General features: G+C 52.6%; 2 protein-coding genes across 15 annotated transcripts; one reads left to right on the top strand and one right to left on the bottom strand.

Moving 5' to 3' along the window:
• Positions 1-12,614, top strand: LOC101948756 (zinc finger protein 271-like). Of its 14 annotated transcripts, none has more exons than XM_065594264.1 (8): positions 1-148; positions 2,662-3,204; positions 4,702-4,774; positions 5,087-5,203; positions 5,547-6,511; positions 9,836-9,965; positions 10,232-10,345; positions 10,729-12,614. In XM_065594264.1, exons 2-8 carry the CDS (start codon positions 2,797-2,799, stop codon positions 11,535-11,537), a joined length of 2,616 nt encoding a protein of 871 aa, XP_065450336.1. In that variant the 5' UTR covers positions 1-148; positions 2,662-2,796; the 3' UTR covers positions 11,538-12,614. The 14 variants fall into 14 exon arrangements, with proteins under 14 accessions (XP_065450336.1, XP_065450334.1, XP_065450338.1 ...); XM_065594262.1 differs by having other exon boundaries at positions 4,702-4,819; XM_065594263.1 differs by having other exon boundaries at positions 2-148; positions 5,544-6,511.
• Positions 9,778-18,333, bottom strand: LOC135983325 (zinc finger protein 16-like). Its single transcript, XM_065594408.1, has 2 exons — positions 16,369-18,333; positions 9,778-9,915 (listed from the first exon to the last, which is right to left on the bottom strand). The coding sequence occupies exon 1, from the start codon at positions 17,748-17,750 to the stop codon at positions 16,647-16,649; it is 1,104 nt and encodes a 367-aa protein (XP_065450480.1). The 5' UTR covers positions 17,751-18,333; the 3' UTR covers positions 9,778-9,915; positions 16,369-16,646.
• Between the last annotated feature and the right edge of the window lie 735 nt (positions 18,334-19,068).

Genomic DNA, 19,068 nt, shown 5'->3' with positions numbered 1-19,068 from the left:
GGCCACTTCCCAGAGCGGTGCTGTAAGGGGCGGTTGTAAATAGTGCAGGGACCTTAGCTCCTTCCTGTCCAGCCCCCTGCACCTCGCCTGGATTCGGAGTCACTCCCGGTGCGCAGGGGCGAGTCTGCGTCTGCAGCCCGGCCGGGCGGTGAGTGGGGGCGCGGGGGAGACACGGGGAGAAGCAGCCAGAGGCGGCTCCGGGGAGGGAGAGAAACTGCAGCAGAGGCAGGAAATCACTGCCTGGAGAAAGCGGCACCACAGGGGCGAGGGGATCGGAGCCCAACTGTGGCTGGGACGGAGAAACACCCGCCTCCCCTCCCCAGCCAGCTGCAGGGAAAGCACAGATATTACACACTGGGTTGGGTCCCCAGGGGTCTAGTGGTTAGAGCAGGGGGGGCTGGGAGCCAGGACTCCTGGGTTCTCTCCCTGGCTCTGGCAGGGGCTGGGAGCCAGGACTCCTGGGTTCTCTCCCTGGCTCTGGCAGGGGCTGGGAGCCAGGACTCCTGGGTTCTGTCCTCAACTCTGGGAAAGCAGTGGGGGCTTGTAATTAGATCCGTGAAGATCTGTGTATCAGGACTGAGGACAGGGGCTCTCAACTGGGGGTCGTGAGGTTATTACAGGGGGGTTGCGAGTTGTCAGCCTCCAGCCCAAACTCCGCTTCACATTTATAATAGTGCTAAATATAAACAAGTGGATTTAATGTATAAGGGAGGGGTCACACTCAGAGGCTTGCTGTGTGAAAGGGGTCACCAGGACAACAGTTTGAGACCCACTGGTCTAGGAACAAGACACAGGTAAGGAGTCTGTAGCCCAGAGGGCTAGCTTGCCTTTCAGCCACAGACACCTGCTTCCTCCTTTCCCTGGAGGTGCTTGACTCCCCCCTGGCCCTGCCCCCACTCATAGGAAGCAGGTGCTGGCTGGCCCCCTGCTGCGGCCCCACCCCCTTCCCTTGCAGGCATCTGGAGCCCCCCCTCCACGTGGCTGCTAGCCCCCCCTGTACCCTCAGCCCCCACAAGCACAGGGTGGGCAGCCCCAGCGCCTCCAGCCCCCCAAACCAGCACCAGGTGGCACAGCCCCAGCACCTGGGGCCCCCCCAGCGCTAGGCAGCCCCAACCTCCCCCCCCCAAGTCCTGGCCACCCTAGCTCCAGCCCCAGCAGTACTGAAGAGGAATACCCTGCCTGGGCTGGGGCCAAAGGGGAAGGGCAAGAAGGAGGTAGCTTTGGGGAGGACCATGGCTGAGGCCATGCGGGGCTGTTTGGGGAGGCACAGCCTTCCCCGGCCTAATGGACACGCCGCCCAGGCCCCCATTCCACCCCTTCCCCCAAGGCTCCACCCCACCCCTCCTCTTCCTGCCCCCACTCCGCCCTCGGCCCACCTCTTCCTGTCCAGTTCCATCCCCTCCCCAAGTGCGCCCATCCCCTCTCCTCCCCCCTCCAGTGCCTCCTGCACACCATGGAACAGCTGATCACAGCGGGTGGGGAGGCTGGCAGGGAGAGGGAGGAGTTGATCAGCAGGGCCGCTGGCAGGCGGGAGGCACTGGGGGGACGGGGATAGCTGGCTGCCAGTGGGTGCTAAGCACCCACTAATTTTTTTCCATGGGGGCTCCAGTGCCTCTGTATTCAGCAGTAATGCAAGGAACCTACAGGCCTGAATCCTGTAAGACATTAGCTTCAGCAAGTTAGCATAAGCCTTGAGGCCTATGAACTTTGAAGAGCTAAACTTTGCGCAGATAAACGGCCCAGTGGAAAACCCCAAGTATTTTGGGAGCTGAAAATAGAGTGTTTAAGGGGAAGTTCTGACCACAGGTACACGATCCAACTTCAGAAGTGTCATGGCAACGAATTTACATATATAACAGGTACATGAGCTACATTCGCAGATACTTAACCACTAAAGGGCCATGGCAACGAATTGACATATATGATAATAAGTTGAGATCATTGATATACTAACCCATAGAAGAAAGACAGTCCAAAATTGGAAAGGTAAGGATATACAAATAAGGAAAAAGGGAAATACCCCTACTGAATATGCATCAAACATAGTGTCGTCAGCGTATCATATTATAAAAGTCCCATCCAGCCCAGGGGCAGTAGGAGACGGAGATGTACTCCTTGGGTTGGCCACTGGAGGAGATGGAGAAGTTGATCGTAATGTAATGCAAGGGCTGGTGAGAGTATGTGGCCGTGCAGATGTACATTCTGTAGTATCTCTACCTACCTTACTGAGTTGGGGTGTTTGTCACTGTGCTCAATGTATTAATAAACTATATTTATAAAGATAGAAGAGTTCCTATAGTGTGAGTGTTGCAACTGTGCACATTGGGGTTTCCAACTATATAATAATTTGAATAATACAGGGCCTGATCTTGGGGGCAAGAATTTGTCAACCCTCAAAGTGATAATTGGTGATTCTTAAGTAATATATAACCTGTAGATCAGGCTACAAGTCCTAACAATGATACTTTTTTGGTTGATTTTCACTTCACACGGCCAGGAGGAGACCCGGGTGTGCAGAAGTACGTAGGTGATAGATCGAGAGCCACCAATCTTGGGGTCACCTGTGCTGGGTCTGCATCTCTCCCCACAACACTGGGGATGGGGGGGGAGGGGGCTGTTCTCATTTCTTCTGTGGCTCTAATTTCTCTCCCCTCTCCACAGAGGTGATCATCCCCTGGGCTGATCTCATCCCCCCTTGGACGTGCCCCCCCGTACAGATGGTGCTGCAGGGGGTCCATTGCTGATGCCAGGCGATCCCCAGGGAGATACAGCTGTGCTCCGGCTCAGAGACGGGCCATGGCTGCCCAGGTGGCTCCCCCAGCCACTCTCAGGCTCCAGTTCCAGCCCCCACCGGGATGTGACCTGGTTCCCAAAGAGGAAGTGGAGGAACCGGATGCCCACGGACCCGTCGACATGGAGATGCATCGTCTGCGCTTCAGGGGGTTCCGCTACCAGGAGGCTGAGGGGCCCCGGGAGGCGTACGACCACCTCTGCCTTCTCTCCCGGGCGTGGCTGAGGCCGGAGCAGCGCTCCAAGGAGCAGATGCTGGAGCTGCTGGTGCTGGAGCAGTTCCTGAGCATCCTGCCCCAGGAGATCCAGAGCTGGGTAGGGGGGTGTCACCCCCAGACCGGGGAGCAGGCCGTGGCTCTGGTGGAGGGTTTCCAGTTAGCCAAGGAAGAGCCCGGAATATGGCCACAGCAGGAGGTAATTTACGGATGTGAAATCATTAGGGAGTGGGACACGGGGCCTTTCCCCTCTAGGGGGCGCCAGCTCCAATCCACCCATGAGGTGGGGGGGACTGGTTGGCTGAAGGGGGTCGGGGAATGGGATACGGGACCTTTCACCTTGGGACGGGGAGGTGCTGGCTCTGACCTGGCCCCAGGACAGGGGACTGGCTGGCCCAGGAAGTGGAGAATGGGCCATGGGGCCTTTCCCCTCTAAGAGGCGCTGGCTCCGATCCACCCCCTAGAAGGGGAGACGGTGTGGCTCATGGGGGTGGGGAATGGAACGAGAGGCCTTTCTCCTCTACGTCTCTGGGTCAGGAGTTCCCATCTGATGGTTTGAAGGCTGGCGGGGAAGGAGTGGGTCTGGCTAAGGTTACAGCTCTTGGTCACCAACTGAAGCAGCGCCTAGGCCGTATGTGACGGGAGAGACCACGGCTTGCAAAACTCCCGTACTAGTGCTAGAGAGGCAATTTCCATACAAGGAATGGAATCCTGCTGCGGAGTGTGAAATCAGCTCGCAAACAGATGGATGAACAAAATGTGACTTGCTTTACTACTGCAGTATGATTGTCTAAGGTGGCTGTGCACAGCAGATAAGGAATAGGATATGCTGTATATCCGTGAACTGTACTCTCCCATTTCTTTAGAGTTGTATTCAACTTTGCTGTGCAAACCTCATGGGAACTAAATCACTGTTGCAATCGCTGTGCTGCTTGCCTGTGCCTCTGTTCTTTGGATGTTTGGAAGCTTAGCAGGACCTGTCAGAATGAGGATATCTGAGGCTTGCGAAACCCAGAAGCCTCCGGGTATCTGAGTCTGGCTGTTACAAGACACCTCTGTGTCTGGCAACTCCTAAATGGAACTAGAGACGAGAAAATTGATGAGGTCTCTGTGTTAACCAATATCATATACAATCTATATCAATAGCGTGTGTTATATTAATGCTTTGTGTGACTATGAATTGTATTCATATTAAGCTCTTCCCAGGGTGCTTTTCAGTTATGCTAAGATTGGTTAACTGAGGGCACATATGAAGAGTTGCAATTTCAGTGTCAGGTACAGAGACATACCAAAGAGACAGGATAAGATGGATAGTTTTGTTGATGCGTAACCAACATCCGGTCAGTATCAAGGTACGTGTCTCTAAGGGTTGCTGACCTTTAGAGAACTATGTTCAAAACAAGATAAGAAACTGGTGAGGACTGGTATGTCAACCTTGGTTAATATCATGGGATGAGTAGAACTTTCCCTTTGTTGTAAACAACTCGGGAATAAATATGATTAGAGGTAAGCCAATAATTTCAGGACAATCTGGATCGCTGCAAAAACGGTCTTCCAGATCGGATTGGTGATGTATTAACCTTTGCCTTTCTGTGCTGTGCTTTTTGGGCTCTGACTAATGAAGCCTGATTGAGCCTGGTTGTGAGATGGCTAAACTGAACGATAACATGCTGATCGGGGGCCCTTGTTGTTCCAGGAGCTGGTGACATGGAAGGAGGAGACTGTGTGTTTCTCTGGGGCAGAGCGGGCAGAGCTGGATCCAGGACATGGTGAGATCTGCAGAGAGGTTAAGGAGGACACTCTCATTTTGCTGGGTGAGGAGCCGCTTCAGGAGCTGGGGGTGGGGGTTGGCAGGAGTTACTGAAGAAGTCATGCTGCATCGGGGGCATTACATTTCTGGGGAAGTGGCTTGTGGAGCCCCCATGGGGGCCCAGCAGCACAGAGACGGTCACCCTCCAAATGGTGATGCTGCATCTTCCCAGCAGAGAGCAGGGCTGGGGTTAAAATCGGGGCGTGTTCTCCATACAAAGCCCTAGGGGGAGATTTCACCAGGTGCGTCTCGCCCGTTTCCTCCCCACCAGAAGGATTCACCATCCCTGACCTGGCTGCGATCCCCCGGATGGAGTCAGGGGAAGAGCCGAGGGTCCCGAATCTCCAGGGCTCTGAGGAAAGGGAAATCCCGAAAGGCGCCCACAGAGGTGAGGAATGAGCGACGCCGCCTCGGAGTGAAGGGAACAGGTGGGATCCCATCAAAGCCAGTGGGAGCCCCCCAGTTCTGTCTTGCCTCATGGCAGGTGCCACTCCTGGATCCACCCCTGGCAGGAGCCCATCCCTCCCCCAGCCTTTCTTTGAGGGCTCAGCTGGGATGCTGGAGCAGCCCCGGCCCCTCCTCTCCCCTCTGGGAAAGGGTTTGGGGGTTTCACTTCCTGCTCATCAGGTTTTCTGCTCAACGACAAACCCCTTTTGCTGCCCCCTCTCACCCCAGCACAGGGAACGAGCCCCGGCTGAATTCTCTCTCTCTCTCTCTCTCTCTCCCAGCAGGTGCCGGGACAGACGACGGGAATCCCCAATGGGAAGGACCTGTGGGAGCTGAGCCACCTGGGATGTCCCGGAGCCCTGAGCAGGGAGATGCCTGTGGGGCAGCATGGCTGCAGGGAGATCCCCCAGGGGAGGAGAGACCTGCTGGGTGTGGTGAGCCCCAGCCTCAGGGAACCCCCATGGGACAGAAACCCTGTAAATGCCCTGACTGCGGGAAGAGCTTCAGGTGGAACTCGGCGCTCCTCCACCACCAGCGATCCCACACGGGGGAAAAACCTCATCAGTGCAGGGAATGTGGGCAAAGTTTTGGGCAGAAATCCACCCTGACTAGGCACCTGAGGATCCACACTGGAGAGAGACCTTATACGTGTGCCCAGTGTGGGAAAAGCTTTAGCCAGAAGTACAGCCTGTCCCAGCATCAGATGACGCACCAGCAAGAGAGACCTCACACATGTACCGCATGTGGGCAAAGTTTCGCTCTCAAATCGTACCTTGTTCGACACTTGGTGAAACGCCACATGGGACAGAAACCCCATAAATGTCTCCATTGTGGGAAGCAGTTTGCTTGGAGCTCAGACCTGAGGAAGCACCAGACAACCCACATGGGGCAGCGCCCCTACAGATGTCCCCAGTGCGGGGTAGGGTTTACCCAGAGGTTCAGCCTCCTAACGCATCAGAGGACCCACATGAACGAGAGACCCTACAAATGCCCCCACTGTGACAAGAGCTTCAACAGGAGATCGGGGCTTGTCAAGCATCAGAAGACCCACACGGGGGAAAAACCTCATGAGTGCACTGAATGCGGACAAGGCTTCGGGCAGAAATCAAACCTGACTAGACACCTGAGGATCCACGCTGGGGAGAGACCCTACAGATGTACCAAATGTGGGAAAAGCTTCACTCAGAAATCGAACCTGGTTCAACACTTGATGAAACGCCACATGGGAGAGAAACGTGATGCAGCAAATGTAACTTCAGATTCAGTAGATCTAGCATTGCGATAGCGAGTCCACACACGGTAGAAAACATTGGTGTGGTACTTCCTTGCTTGGAGTGGGGCACTTCTTCCCCCATACGTATTAAAAAGTACAAGGTTTAAAGAGCGTGGGTGGGTAGTAGTGGCTTATCGATGGTGACAAGTGTGAGAGTTGGGAGCACAGGCGCCAGCTTCCAATTTTCCTTGGGGGTGCTCAACCCCTGCTCAGCCCCAGGCCCTGCCCCCACTCCACCCTTCCACCTCTTCCTGCCCAGTTCTCCCCCCTCCCCTGAGTGCACCCTGTCCCCTCCCTCCCAGTGCCTCCTGCGTGCTATGGAACAGCTGATCATGGAGGCCAGGAGGGAGGGGAAGGAGTTGATTGGCGGGCTGCCGGTGGGCGGGAGGAAGGGAGGAGCTTGGCTGCCAGTGGGTGCTAAGCACACGCTAACTTTTCCCATGGGTGCTCCAGCCCTGGAGCCCCCATGGAGTTGGCGCCTATGTTTGGGAGGAAGGAAGAGATCTTTCTCAGGGGGGAGGGGGAGATAGTTAGGGAGGTTAGATGATTGGATGTTGGAGGGAAGTGATCACAAGGGCACTAGTGGTAGAAAACTAGAGCAGAGAGCGACTGGTAGTGGAGGTATGGACCATTTGAAAAGTGGGATGATGTAGGAGTGGGAATACGTGTGTGTTTCTGTGTGCGTGCGTGTGTGTCTTTTAAACACGTCTTAGGGCATGTCTACCCCGTGAGGTTTACTAGTATAATTATGCCTCTCTGGTAATACAGGTTATAACTTCCGCAGTGAACACTCTTATTCCAGAATAAGTGTGTCCACACAGGAAGTTACAGAGTTATAATTAGACGTGTATACTGATGCCTGTAAAATACCCTGTATTGACCAACTCTCACAGGGGGAAGTTTAACAGTGACAGCCGAGGAGGAGTAAATCAGTCGTGCCCCATCCGGACAGCAGTTTGCTACCATGCTCCTAACTGGCAAGTGGCACTATGGGATAAAAATGCAGCTCACTGTCACAAAGCACACGGTGAACAATGGGTCACCAACCATCCCATCTTAGCCTGCGGCTTCAGTGTTGAGCCGCTCAGACTATCGCAGAGTTCCTGTAAGTGGTTGGGCGCACAGCGGTTTTCCTGTGTGGCCGCTTCCTGTAACTGGTGATTTACATCCTACTTCCTCCCCTAGCTCTGCATCCCACAGTCCACTGTGAGTGTCTGAAATAAATAACGTCCTTGTTGTAGGGAGCTGCTGCTTGGCCAGTGTGGACTAGCAGACCAGGATATTTCCCCGTTTATTCCTACAAACACCGCTGGGCCGAGTGCTGGGTGTGAACCGGAAAATGCCCCATTTGCCTCGTAGCTGGTTAAGCCCTAATATGTCCTAGACCAATCACAAAACCCCAGTTCTCTCTGCAGTGTAAATGGGGCATCGGCCAGTCGGTTTCATAGGGATTGAGCAGGACGGTGTCCCAGAAGTGTGGGGCTTTTAGGGGAGGGGATTGCAGGGCACGGCGAAGCGGCCATTCCTTTTCGTTTCCCACTAGGCTGCTGGAACCAAGTGATCACTACTTTACCTGATCAACCCTGCGTGCTGTTAACTAAGCAGGAACGTGCCCTGTGAAGGCCTCTGTGCCTATTGCAGAACAGCGAGTTTGTGTATTTTTTTGGTTGTGCTGGGGACAGCTGTGACCTTGCAGCTCACAACAAAAGACCCCCCCCGCCCCCATCCCTCATCCCAGGGCTCCCAGGGGACATGTTGCTTTGAGTCTGGAAGGTGGTGGGGTGAATCCCTTGTTTCTGAAAAATGGATCCCCTTGGAGAGTCTCCTCAGATGCCTGGTCACTGCCGTCCGCGGGGAAGAGACTAGGGGTATGTCTACACTACACGTGCTACCACAGCACAACGCCAGTGCTGCACCTCTGCTGGTGTAATGCAGACACTACAGCGATGGAAGGGGGTTTTCTGTCCCTGTAGCAAATCCACCTCCACGAGCGGCAGTAGCTAGGTTGGCAGAAGAATTCTGCAAAGAATTCAAGACATTTTTCACAGCCCCGAGTGACATAGCCAGGTTGATACCAGTTTTTGATGTAGACCAAGACTAAGATATGAGTCTCTTTCCCTTTGCCCCTCGCCAAAATCAGCTCTCTCTTCTTTCACCGTCTGCCATGACGTTGTTCAGTCCCCACAGGAACAAGCCACACTGGGGGCCAGTGGCCAATGTTTAGGCCCTTCATAGGTACATGAAAGAAATCCAGTAGTGGACAAAGGGGGCACAATTTGCCCCTTGTCCAAGTGTCTTCCTAATCCTGTCAGCTAGTTGTTGGGTTGTGCCCAGAAGCAGATTCCTCCTAAAAACATTTTTTACTTGAGCTAATAATGTACCTAGGGAGGTTCTCATTATCCCTGGTGCTATCCGATCCTCCACTGAGCTCCAGGCCTCAGTGCTATCTAGTGGAAATGAGTTACACAGGCTAATAATGCAGAGTGTGTGTGTGTGTGTAGGAAAGTAGATCCTAAATTTTGATGAATTTTCTCCCTGTGAAGACACTTCTACCCCTCTAACCTTTCTGATAAACTAAACAGAGTGAGCCAAGTCCCTCCCTGTAAGGCATCGTTTCTAGCCCCGGAATCATTTTTAAAAAAGAACAATAAGATGGATTTCCACTCCATACGGCTAAATGCAGTGCCTTGCACAATGAATCATTTTTGTGGCTCTTCTCTGCACCCTCTCCAGTTTGTCAACATCCTTTTTAAAATGGGGACACCAGAGTTGGACGTTCTGTTCTAATATGCGTCTCCCCAAAGCCACACAAAGGGGTCAAACCACCTCCCTCCTCGCTGCTTCTGTTTAAACAGCCACGGATGGCATTGGCCCTTCTCCCCCCCCACCCACAACATCTCACTGGGAGCTCATGTCCAGTGGTCTGTCGACAATGACAGCAGAATCCCTGTCAGAAGCAGTGCTTTCCATGAGACAGTCCCGCGTGGGGTCAGTAAGGCCTGTATTCTTTGTTCCCGGTGGGATGACCTTGCATCTGGCTGTATTGAAACACACTGTGTTTGCATGGGGCCCAGTTTACCAAACGGCAGATCCTGAGCACGTTCCCACCAGCGTCACCAGCTCCCATCCGGCCCCAGGGCAGCAGGACTGGCTGGCTCCTGGGGGTGGGGAAGGGGACATGAGGCCATTCTCTTCTAGGACCCATGGCAGGAGCTCCCAGCGGATGATTCGTTGGCTGATGGGCAGTGAGTGGGGCTGGCGGGGATTGCAGGTGCTGAGCGGGAGTCTTTGTTGTTCCAGGAGCCGGTGACATGGGAGGAGGAGGCTGCGTGTTCCTCCAGGGCAGAGCGGGCAGCGCTGGCCCCAGAGCAGGGCAAGATCTGCAGGGAGGTGAAGGAGGAGAATAAAGAAAAGCCTCTGATCTCACCGGGTGAGGAGCAGCTTCCCCTCCGGGATTAGCAGCTGGGTGGGGGTGGGGGGAAGGGAGGTTCTGAAGCCCACATGGTGCCTTTGGGGCATTGGCCTCTGGATCCCCCAGACCTAGCAGCACAGAGACCGTCACCCCACAATGCAGATCCCGCTTCCCCCCAAGCAGAGAGCGGGGCTGGGGTTAAAATCAAGGAGCAGTTCTCCATACCGCGCCCTGGAGGGAGATTTCACCGAGCGCCATCTCACCTGTTTCCTTCCCCCGAGCAGGATTCCCCGTCCCCGACCTGGCCATGGTCTCTCGAGTGGAGCGAGGGGAAAAGCCGAGGGTCCCGGATCTCCAGGGCTCTGAGGAAAGGGAGACCCCGAGAGGCGCCCGCACAGGTGAGGAATGAGCAACACCGGCTCGGAGACTGTCCGGGAGTGAAGGGAAAAGCTGGGATCCCAGCAAAGCTGCCAGGGTCTCCCCCAGCTCCCTTCGGTTCTACCTTGTCTCTGTCAGTATCGTCCCCAGCAGGTCCTTGTCGTCACGGCAGGTGACACTCCCAGATTCCCACCCCTGGCAGGAGCCCTCTCCCCCTCCTGCTTTTCAGAAGGCTCAGCTGGGCCCTTGGGGCAGAACTGGCCCCTCCTCTCCCCTCAGGGAAAGGTTTGGAGGATTTGCTTCCTGCCCATCAAGTTTTCTGCTCAGCAACCAAGCCCTGTGCCCCTCCCCCGTCTCCCCGGCACAGGGAATGAGCCCCGGCTGGATTCTCTCTCTGTCCCAGCAGGTGCCAGGACAGAGGGGGAGACTTCGCAGCAGGAAGAGGCTGCAGGAGCAGAGCCGAACGGGATGTCCCGGAGCCCTGAGTGGGAAGACCCCGGTGGAGCAGGATGGCAGCAGGGAGACTCCATGGTGGAGGAGAGACCTGCTGGGAGTGATGATCATAATCCTCAGAGATCCCACACGGGACAGAAACCCCATAAATGCCCCGACTGTGGGAAGAGTTTCAGGGGGAACTCGGCGCTCCTCCATCACCAGCAATCCCATGCAGGGGGAAAACCTCATCAGTGCAGGGAATGTGGGCAAAGCTTTGTGCAGAAATCAAACTTGACTAGACACCTGAAGGTCCACACTGGGGAGAGACCCTATACATGTCCCCAATGTGGGAAAAGCTTTCGTGAGAAGTGCAACCTTTCCCAGCATCAGTTAATGCACCAGCAAGAGAGACCTCACAAATGTACTGAATGTGGGCAAAGTTTTGTGCAGAAATCAACCCTGACCAGACACCTGAAGGTCCACACTGGGGAGAGACCCTACATATGTCCCCAGTGTGGGAAAAGCTTTCGTCAGAAGTACAGCCTTTCCCAGCATCAGTTAAGGCACCGGGAAGAGAGACCTCACAAATGTACCACATGCGGGCAAAGCTTCGCTCTCAAATCGTACCTTGTTCAACACTTGATGAAATGCCACATAGAAGAGAAATCCTATAAATGCCCCGATTGTGGGAAACTGTTTGCTCGGAGCTCATACCTTAGGAAGCACCAAATGACCCACATGAAGGAACGTCCCACAGATATCTCCAGTGCAGGGTAGGGTTCACCCAGAGGTTCAACCTTCTGGTGCATCAGAGGACCCACACAGGTGAAAGACCCTATGGATGCTGGGACTATGGGAACAGCTTCAATTGGAGATTGGGGCTTGTCCAGCACCAGAAGACTCACATGGGGGGGAAACCTTATGAGCACACTGAATGCGGGCAAGGTTCAGGCAGAAATCAAACCCAACTAAGCATGTGAAGATCCACACCAGGGAGAAGCCCTATAAATGTCCCCAGTGTAGGAAAAGCTTTCATTAGAAGATCGCCCTTTACCAGAATCAGGTTATACACACCAGCAACAGAGCCCTCACAAATGCAGCAAGTGTTAGAAAGCTTCACTTTCAAATCAAACCCTGTTCCACACCCGATGCCACAAATGTAAGTTCAGCTGAAATGTGATCTACCATCGCAATAGGGACTCCACACAAGATAGAAAACATTGGCGTGGTTCTTCCTTTTCTTGGAGCCCACTCATATATATAAAAAATTACAAGGTTCAAAGTTCATGGGTGGGTAGTAGCATCTTATTTATGGTGAGAGGTGTGAGATTTGGGAGGGGGAAGGAGCTGGTGAAGGACGGAAAGGAGATATTTTACTGGGGTGAGATGGTTAGTGGAAGTTTCAAGGTAAGATGATTAGGTGTTGGGGGGGAAGTGATTGCCAGCGATTGGCAGGAACCAAAAACAGAGAGAGAGCCTAGTTGTGTCCACACAGGGACTTATGGTGGTATAATTAACCAGGTATATTTGTGATGGTAAAATTCCCCATATAAACAAGTCTTTAGGAAGGGAAGTTTAAAGGTAACAGCTGAGCACTTTCAGGTTTATAGAGAACTAATATGCCTTGAATGATTAGTACCTATTAGTTCCTCCTGGTCCTCAAAAATGCAAAGCTATCTACCTCTGTTCATCCTCAAATAAGATCCACCTGGAAAATAAGAAAATGGTTCATATCATGTGAGACACTTCGTCTAAAAGCGTGGTTCTCAAACTTATTGTATTGGAGAACGCTTTCACACAGCAGGCCTGAGTGTGACCACTGTTATAAATTAAAACCACGTTTTAAAATTAAAACACATTTTTATCGAATTATTGTTCTATGCAGAAAAGTTAGTTTGTAAAATAGTTACTGGTTAACAGTGAGAGGGCGCTGCTGTGAAGTCTGCCCCAGCCAGTCTGCTATGAAAAGTGCGATTGTAGGTTTGTTAATTTCACTTTTTAAAGCCTTCCTGCTCTGAAGGCAGCGCTGCCACCAGCAGCAGTGCAGAGCAATAGGGTCCTAAGTCTGCTGTGAAAAGTGAGATTAATAAAGTTTCTTCGCGCCCCTCACCAGAGAATCTCAGACACCCCTCCCAGTTGGTGCACCACTGGTCTAGTCCAGCTCTTCCCCACCTCAGGGAAGAGGCTGGCACAGCCCCTGACTCGTGACCCCCATGTAATAACCTCACAACCCCCAGTTTGAGAATTCTTGATCTAAGACACTTGTCCACAGATCAGCCAAGGTCTGGAGTTCCACTTCTTCCCAAAAACACAACCTAAAATGGCTGAATGAGATTATTGTTAATTGCCTAAGCAAGAATCTCACTCATAGTGTCATACGGATAAAACCTCTTTCTCACTCCCAATATAGCTAAAAAACCTCCAAAAAGTCACCAAGTAGGGTGATACCCTGCTTCCCCATGGCACACTGGGGGTGGATCAAATGATGGGTGGGGAAGCTGGCAGACTGAAGGTCTAATAGGGCAAAATGTCTGTTACCCCAAGAAACCAAAGCACATGTTTTCATCCCAAATGCGAAACTATACATCTGTTGTGCTCATCAATCAAATATACCATTGATGATCTGTTTTGTCCTATCAATATGTCCTCCACCCCAAATTTAGAAGCTGCACACTCCTCTGCTATGTGAATCAGATAAACTCTCTCTCTCTATGATGATAATGTCTTTTGTGCTATTGTGAGAACTAAATAGTATGACATGCTTATATACGATGAAAGAATGTATGGAATTTATCCACCAAATTTAGAAGACTACAATGGATTTTGTTTGTTTTCCTGGTATATGATGGTTGCACTCCAGAAGCAATAGGCATTGGATAGCACAAAATGGAAGACTGAAAGATAACACCACTTCACCAGGGTACAGCCTTGAATTATTAAAAGAAATTGCTTAAAAGGGGTGAAATTCCAATCAACAACATCACAAGATGGGTGAGGTGATAACTTATTTTTTGTTCCTACTGGCCATTTGCCAACCAGGTGCTCAGATTTCAGCCCAGTTTCTCTGCTGGTTCCATGGGTATCCAATAGATGGAGATAGTGTACAACAAAAATCTTCAATCCTTTTCCTATCAGAGTCTTTTTGTTTGATTCATTTCAAGGATTGTATTTCATATTAGCCCACTTCATTTATTGCATGGAGTGTAGTTGCAGCCGTGTTGGTCCCAGGATCCTAGAGAAACATGGCTACTCTTATTTCCATGCTGCTGCTGGTGGCAACGCTGCCTTCAGAGCAGGGAGGCTGTGAAAAGTGAAATTAACAAACATACAAATCTCACTTTTCACAGCAGACTTGCTAGCGCAGAATTCACAGCAGCAGCGCAGCAGGACGGGCGGCAATGGGGCGCTAAGTCTGCTGTGAAAAGTGATATTGACAAAATTCCTTTGCACCTCATCAACAGTAACTATTTTCCAACATAACTTTTCTGCTTAGAATAAGTCAATAAAAATGTGTTTTAGTCTTAAGTTGATCCAATAAAAGATATCACTTCACCCATCTTGTTTCTCTAGTATCCTGGGACCAACATGGCTACAACTACACTGCATGCAATAAATGAAGTGGGCTAATATGAAATACAATCCTTGAAATGAATCAAACATAAAAAGACATAGGAAAAGGATTGAAGACTTTTGTTGTACACTATCTCCATCTACTGGATACCCATGGAAGCAGCAGAGAAACTGAGCTGAAATCTGAGCGCTTGGTTGGCAAATGACCAGTAGAAATTACAGGGAGGCCCCCTCCAACAAGGACTGGAGTCAGGGTCTATAAAACTGAGGTCACTCTGTGGGAGGAGCCTGGGGTTGACTGAACCCATGAAGAAGCTGCAGTATCCCCAGATGTTCGGAAAGCAATCTCCCCCTTGATCCAGGGTTAACAGGATAAGAAGAAGAGGTGAGATTTCATTTCAAAGATGATATTTCCCCTTCTGTTCTTTAACGTAAGCTGAAGGTTGTATTGAGTAAGTCAATATTCTCTAGTGAGACATCACGTAACAACACTATAGATTTTCACTAATGCTCTAAGCACTCTCTCCTTTATAAACTCAAACAAACTGGCCTGCGAGAGATTTAAAACAATAACTTTAAGCAATTGCTTTTAATAGTCTAAACTTGTCTCTTTTGGGCCAATCCATTCAAGTAGCCGTGATCACGCTCTTCAAAGTGCCTTAAAGATAAGTACCTCCTTGGAGCTGCCATAATGTGTCAGGTACTAAAGTACCGATGCCTGATGTCATAATAAAGGTCATAAGAAACCTTGGTGCCTTGTATCGTTCATTGATAATGACCGCAGAGCCTCAATGCTTGCAAGACTGTGTTGTGTATTCCCGTGGCTCTCAAACTTTTTTACTGGTGACCCCTTTCACATAGCAAGCAGTAGCATAGCTGCGGGGGAGGGGGAGTAGGGCAGCAGCCGCTCTCCCACTGAGCACAAGTGGCGCCTTTTCAATTTCTTGGTGCCTTTTTAATTTTTACTCACCTGGCGGTGCTCCGGGTCTTCGGCGGCCCTTCGGTGGCGGTCCCTTCACTCACTCCGGGCCCGCCGCTCTTCACTCGCCAAAATGCCGCCGAAGACCCGCGGAGCAAGTGAAGGTCCCGCCGCAGAGCGAGTGAATTTCCGCCGAGGTGCTGCCGAAGACCCGGAGCGCCGCCCCGTCAGTAAAAGCGCCGCAGCGGGTGGCGCCTTTTTTTGTGATCGCTCCCCCAGTTCCCTCCACCTGGCTACGCCATTGATTAGCAAGCCTCTGAGTGTGACCCCCTTATAAATTAAAAACACTTGTTTATATATTTAACACCATTATAAATGCTGGAGGCAAAGCGGGATTTGGGGTAGAGGCTGACAGCTTATGACCCCCCCCCCATGTAATAACCTCGTGACCCTCTGAGGGGTCCCAACCCCCAGTTTGAGACCCCCTGGTCTATTCAGTACATCCCCAGAATGGTGGTTGTATCTACACTGGATTGGTGAATTGTTGGTTCTACACTAGGATGGTTCTAGGTGAATTCATAAATTCTTGATTGGTTAAGAATAACCAGTGTCCTGATTGGAGAGAGACTGTTCAAGTTTAATGTTGACCTGAAGAGAACCTAGTGTTAAATTCCTGAACTAGCATTCTCTGCCTTCAATAGAAAGGGATTATCCATTAGATTCCATTCTAATATTGGCCACACCCCCTCTCCAACTGATCTAGTTTGCTTTCAATCTAACTGGCACATGGTCAGTTTATTAATTTGCCATTCTTCCACACTTTCAGCAGGACTAAAGCAGTCATGCCCCACTCACACAGCAGCTTTCTACCATGCACTAACTGGCTAGTGCGCTATTGCCTTGATTTCCTCCCCCCCCCCCCATGATAGTGTGAAGAAAAGTTACATTCTACCAGAAAAGACAACTTCACCTTCCAGTTGAATTTTTAACAACTCACATTGCACAAAATCAACACAATAAGAGGTAGAAAAGAAACTCACTATCCGCCCCACTCTAACCCGGAGGCCCCACTCCTCTGCCACAGAGGAAGTCCTGTTCTGAGCTCTGAATGACGCTTACCTCCACATTTATTGCTCAGGCCTGTCTCTTCTGTAGATCTTCTGATGAATAATAAGGTACATCCTGGGACTAAAGCTCTTCCATCAGTTGGGGTGTTTATAGGTAACCCACCCCCCCCCCACATGTGGATTCTCTGGTACCTACTAAGTTCCGAGCTGAGACAGAAGCTCTGGCTACAGTTGGGACATTTATAGCATCTCTCCAATGCATGGGTTCTCTCTCTAAAGAGCCCAGAGCGCTCACAGTAGCTTCTCCCAGAATTGGGTCACCTGTCGGGTTTACTCCTGGGCGTGGGTCCTCAGATGCCTGCTAAAATTTGGCCAGCCACTAAAGCTCTTCCCACAGTCCGGACATTTATAGGGTCTCTCTCCTGTGTGGATCCTCTGGTGGACAACAAGGCTGGAACTTACACTGAAGCTCTTCCCACACTCATCACATCTATAGGGCCGCTCCCCGGTGTGGGTTCTCAGATGCTGGGCATGGGTGGAGCTTTGACCGAAGCCCTTGCCGCAATGAACACACTTGTAGGGTCGCTCGCCTGTGTGGATGCGCTCATGCCGGGTCAGGACGGAGGGATCGCTGAAACATTTCCCGCAGTGGGCGCATTTGTGGGGTTTCTCCCCTGCGTGGATCCGCTCATGCTGGATCAGGACTGAGAGAACGGCAAAGGCCTTCCCGCAGTGGGGGCATTTGTAAGGTCGCTCCCCTGTGTGGATCCTCATGTGTCGCACGAGCATGGAGCGGCGTCCAAAAGTCTTCTCGCACTCAGGGCATTTATAGGGTCTCTCACCTGTGTGGACCCGCTGATGGTTGGTCAGCGAGGAGCTGTGGCAGAACACTTTCCCGCAGTTAAGGCATTTGTACGGTTTCAGGCCTGTGTGGATCCTCTGGTGCTCTAGGAGCTTGGAGCTTTCCGAGAAGCTCTTCCCGCACTCATCACATTTGTAGGGTCTCTCGTCCGTGTGGGTCCTGCAGTGCTTGATTAGGGTTGCGCGGTGCCCGAAGCTCTTCCCGCACTGGGCACATATGTAGGGTCGCTCCCCTGTGTGGCTCCTCTGATGGCGAAGGAGGTCGGAGCTGTCGGCAAAGCTCTTCCCGCACTGGAGGCATTTGTAGGGTCGTTCCCCCGTGTGGCTCCTCTGATGGCGAAGTAGCTTAGAGCTGTCGGCAAAGCTCTTCCCACACTGGAGGCATTTGTAGGGTCGTTCCCCCGTGTGGCTCCTCTGATGGCGAAGTAGCTTAGAGCTGTCGGCAAAGCTCTTCCCACACTGGAGGCATTTGTAGGGTCGCTCCTCCATGTGGGTTTGCTGGTGCCTCCTTACGGTCGAGCTCTGCTTAAAGCTTTTCCTGCAGTCTGAACATTTATGGGGTTTTTCTTCCATGGGGACAGGGTCGTCTCTCCCCTGGAATGGGGGGGGGGGGCGGGCGGGTTCCTCTCTGCTGCCAACCAGCCCCGCTCTGATTCAAGCTGGTGTCTCTCCCTGCTCAGGGCTTTGGGGTCTCCCCGCGAGTGGCCTGTGCAGCGCTGGTCTCCAAGTCCCGGCCTGATGGGGATTCCCTGATCCTTTGTTCCCACCTTCGGCACAGGAAGAAAACACCGCACAGCTGATCTAGAACCCGCCTCCGACTGCTGCCCCAGGGCGGGCTCGGCTGGGGGGACCCTGCTGGGCTCAGCTGCACAGACCCCCCCGCGCTGCTCCAGAGCTGGAGGGAAGGGGGGGTCTCTCCAGTACCCCCCGGCCCTGCGAACACTTCCCCAGGCAGCGATTTCCTGCCTCGGCCTCTCCCCGGCGCCCCCACGCACCGCCCGGCCGGGGCGAGCTCTCCCTGGGCCCGCTGGCTGCAGACTGGGACTCGCCCCTCACGGCGCTGCGAGCCAGGCTCGGAACCCAGGCGTCCGGAGCGCTGCTGGGCTCACCCCCTGCTCCCGACCTGCCCTATTACGGCCCCGTTATGGCACCACGTGCCCCGGAAGGGGGCGGAGTTGAGATTAACCCTTCCCTGCCCAGACTTTAGGCTCAAGACTCTGGCGAGGGCGGGATATACCTATAGCCTGGGCATTAGCGCGCCGCACCGTCATGCTTGGCCGAGCCCCAGGGGGGCACTGGCAGGCTGCTAGCCCTTGTGGAAGGGGGCCCCGGCCGGGATCTCACCCAAGGCCTCATCCCTATGGATGTTCAAGCACAAATGGACACAGCCCCACAGGGATCCCTTATCCCAAGGGATGTGCAGCTGGGCGAGAAGTTGGGACCCTGAAGGTGCAGTGGCAGCTGCACGGAATATTGGGGCCCTGAGGGTTCGAAGCAGGTGCACAGAATGTTGGGCCTCTGAGAGTTCTGAAACAACTGGATGGAATGTTGGGGCCCTCAGGGTTCTGAGGCAGTGGTGGGGATGAGAAGTAGACAAACTTTATTCCACAGGAAGGGGTTTCATGCCTCAGACTTTGACCTGGGGAGGGCGGCGTGGGGGGTATCTATTGAGGCTCTCAGGATGGGGGATGGTACAAGTCCGCCCATATCTAAGGCACCTCTCCTCCAGCCTAAGGGGGGGGGGAGCTACTGGACCCAACTTTCAAATGATTTTGAGGGACAACAAGTGGGGAAAAAAACAGGGATACAAGTCATAGGTTCAAAAACCTAGATCCAGCTGGGGCACCAAGCAGAGAACCCCGAACAGCGCTCACACCCATGCTCATGGCTC

Source organism: Chrysemys picta, chromosome 4, assembly GCF_011386835.1.
Source record: "Chrysemys picta bellii isolate R12L10 chromosome 4, ASM1138683v2, whole genome shotgun sequence".
NCBI classification, from domain to species: Eukaryota; Metazoa; Chordata; order Testudines; family Emydidae; genus Chrysemys; species Chrysemys picta.
Note: the sequence above shows the minus strand (reverse complement) of the source record. Positions and strands in the feature narration are given on the sequence as shown.

Excerpts from the sequence above, each read along its gene's own strand:
- LOC101948756 (XM_065594257.1), top strand. The coding sequence starts at position 2,797 with ATGGCTGCCCAGGTGGCTCCCCCAGCCACTCTCAGGCTCCAGTTCCAG. Across the intron at positions 4,820-5,086 it reads GGACACTCTCATTTTGCTGG|AAGGATTCACCATCCCTGAC; the intron begins GTGAGGAGCCGC and ends CCTCCCCACCAG. Across the intron at positions 5,204-5,543 it reads CCCGAAAGGCGCCCACAGAG|CAGGTGCCGGGACAGACGAC; the intron begins GTGAGGAATGAG and ends TCTCTCTCCCAG.
- LOC135983325 (XM_065594408.1), bottom strand. The coding sequence starts at position 17,750 with ATGGAAGAAAAACCCCATAAATGTTCAGACTGCAGGAAAAGCTTTAAG.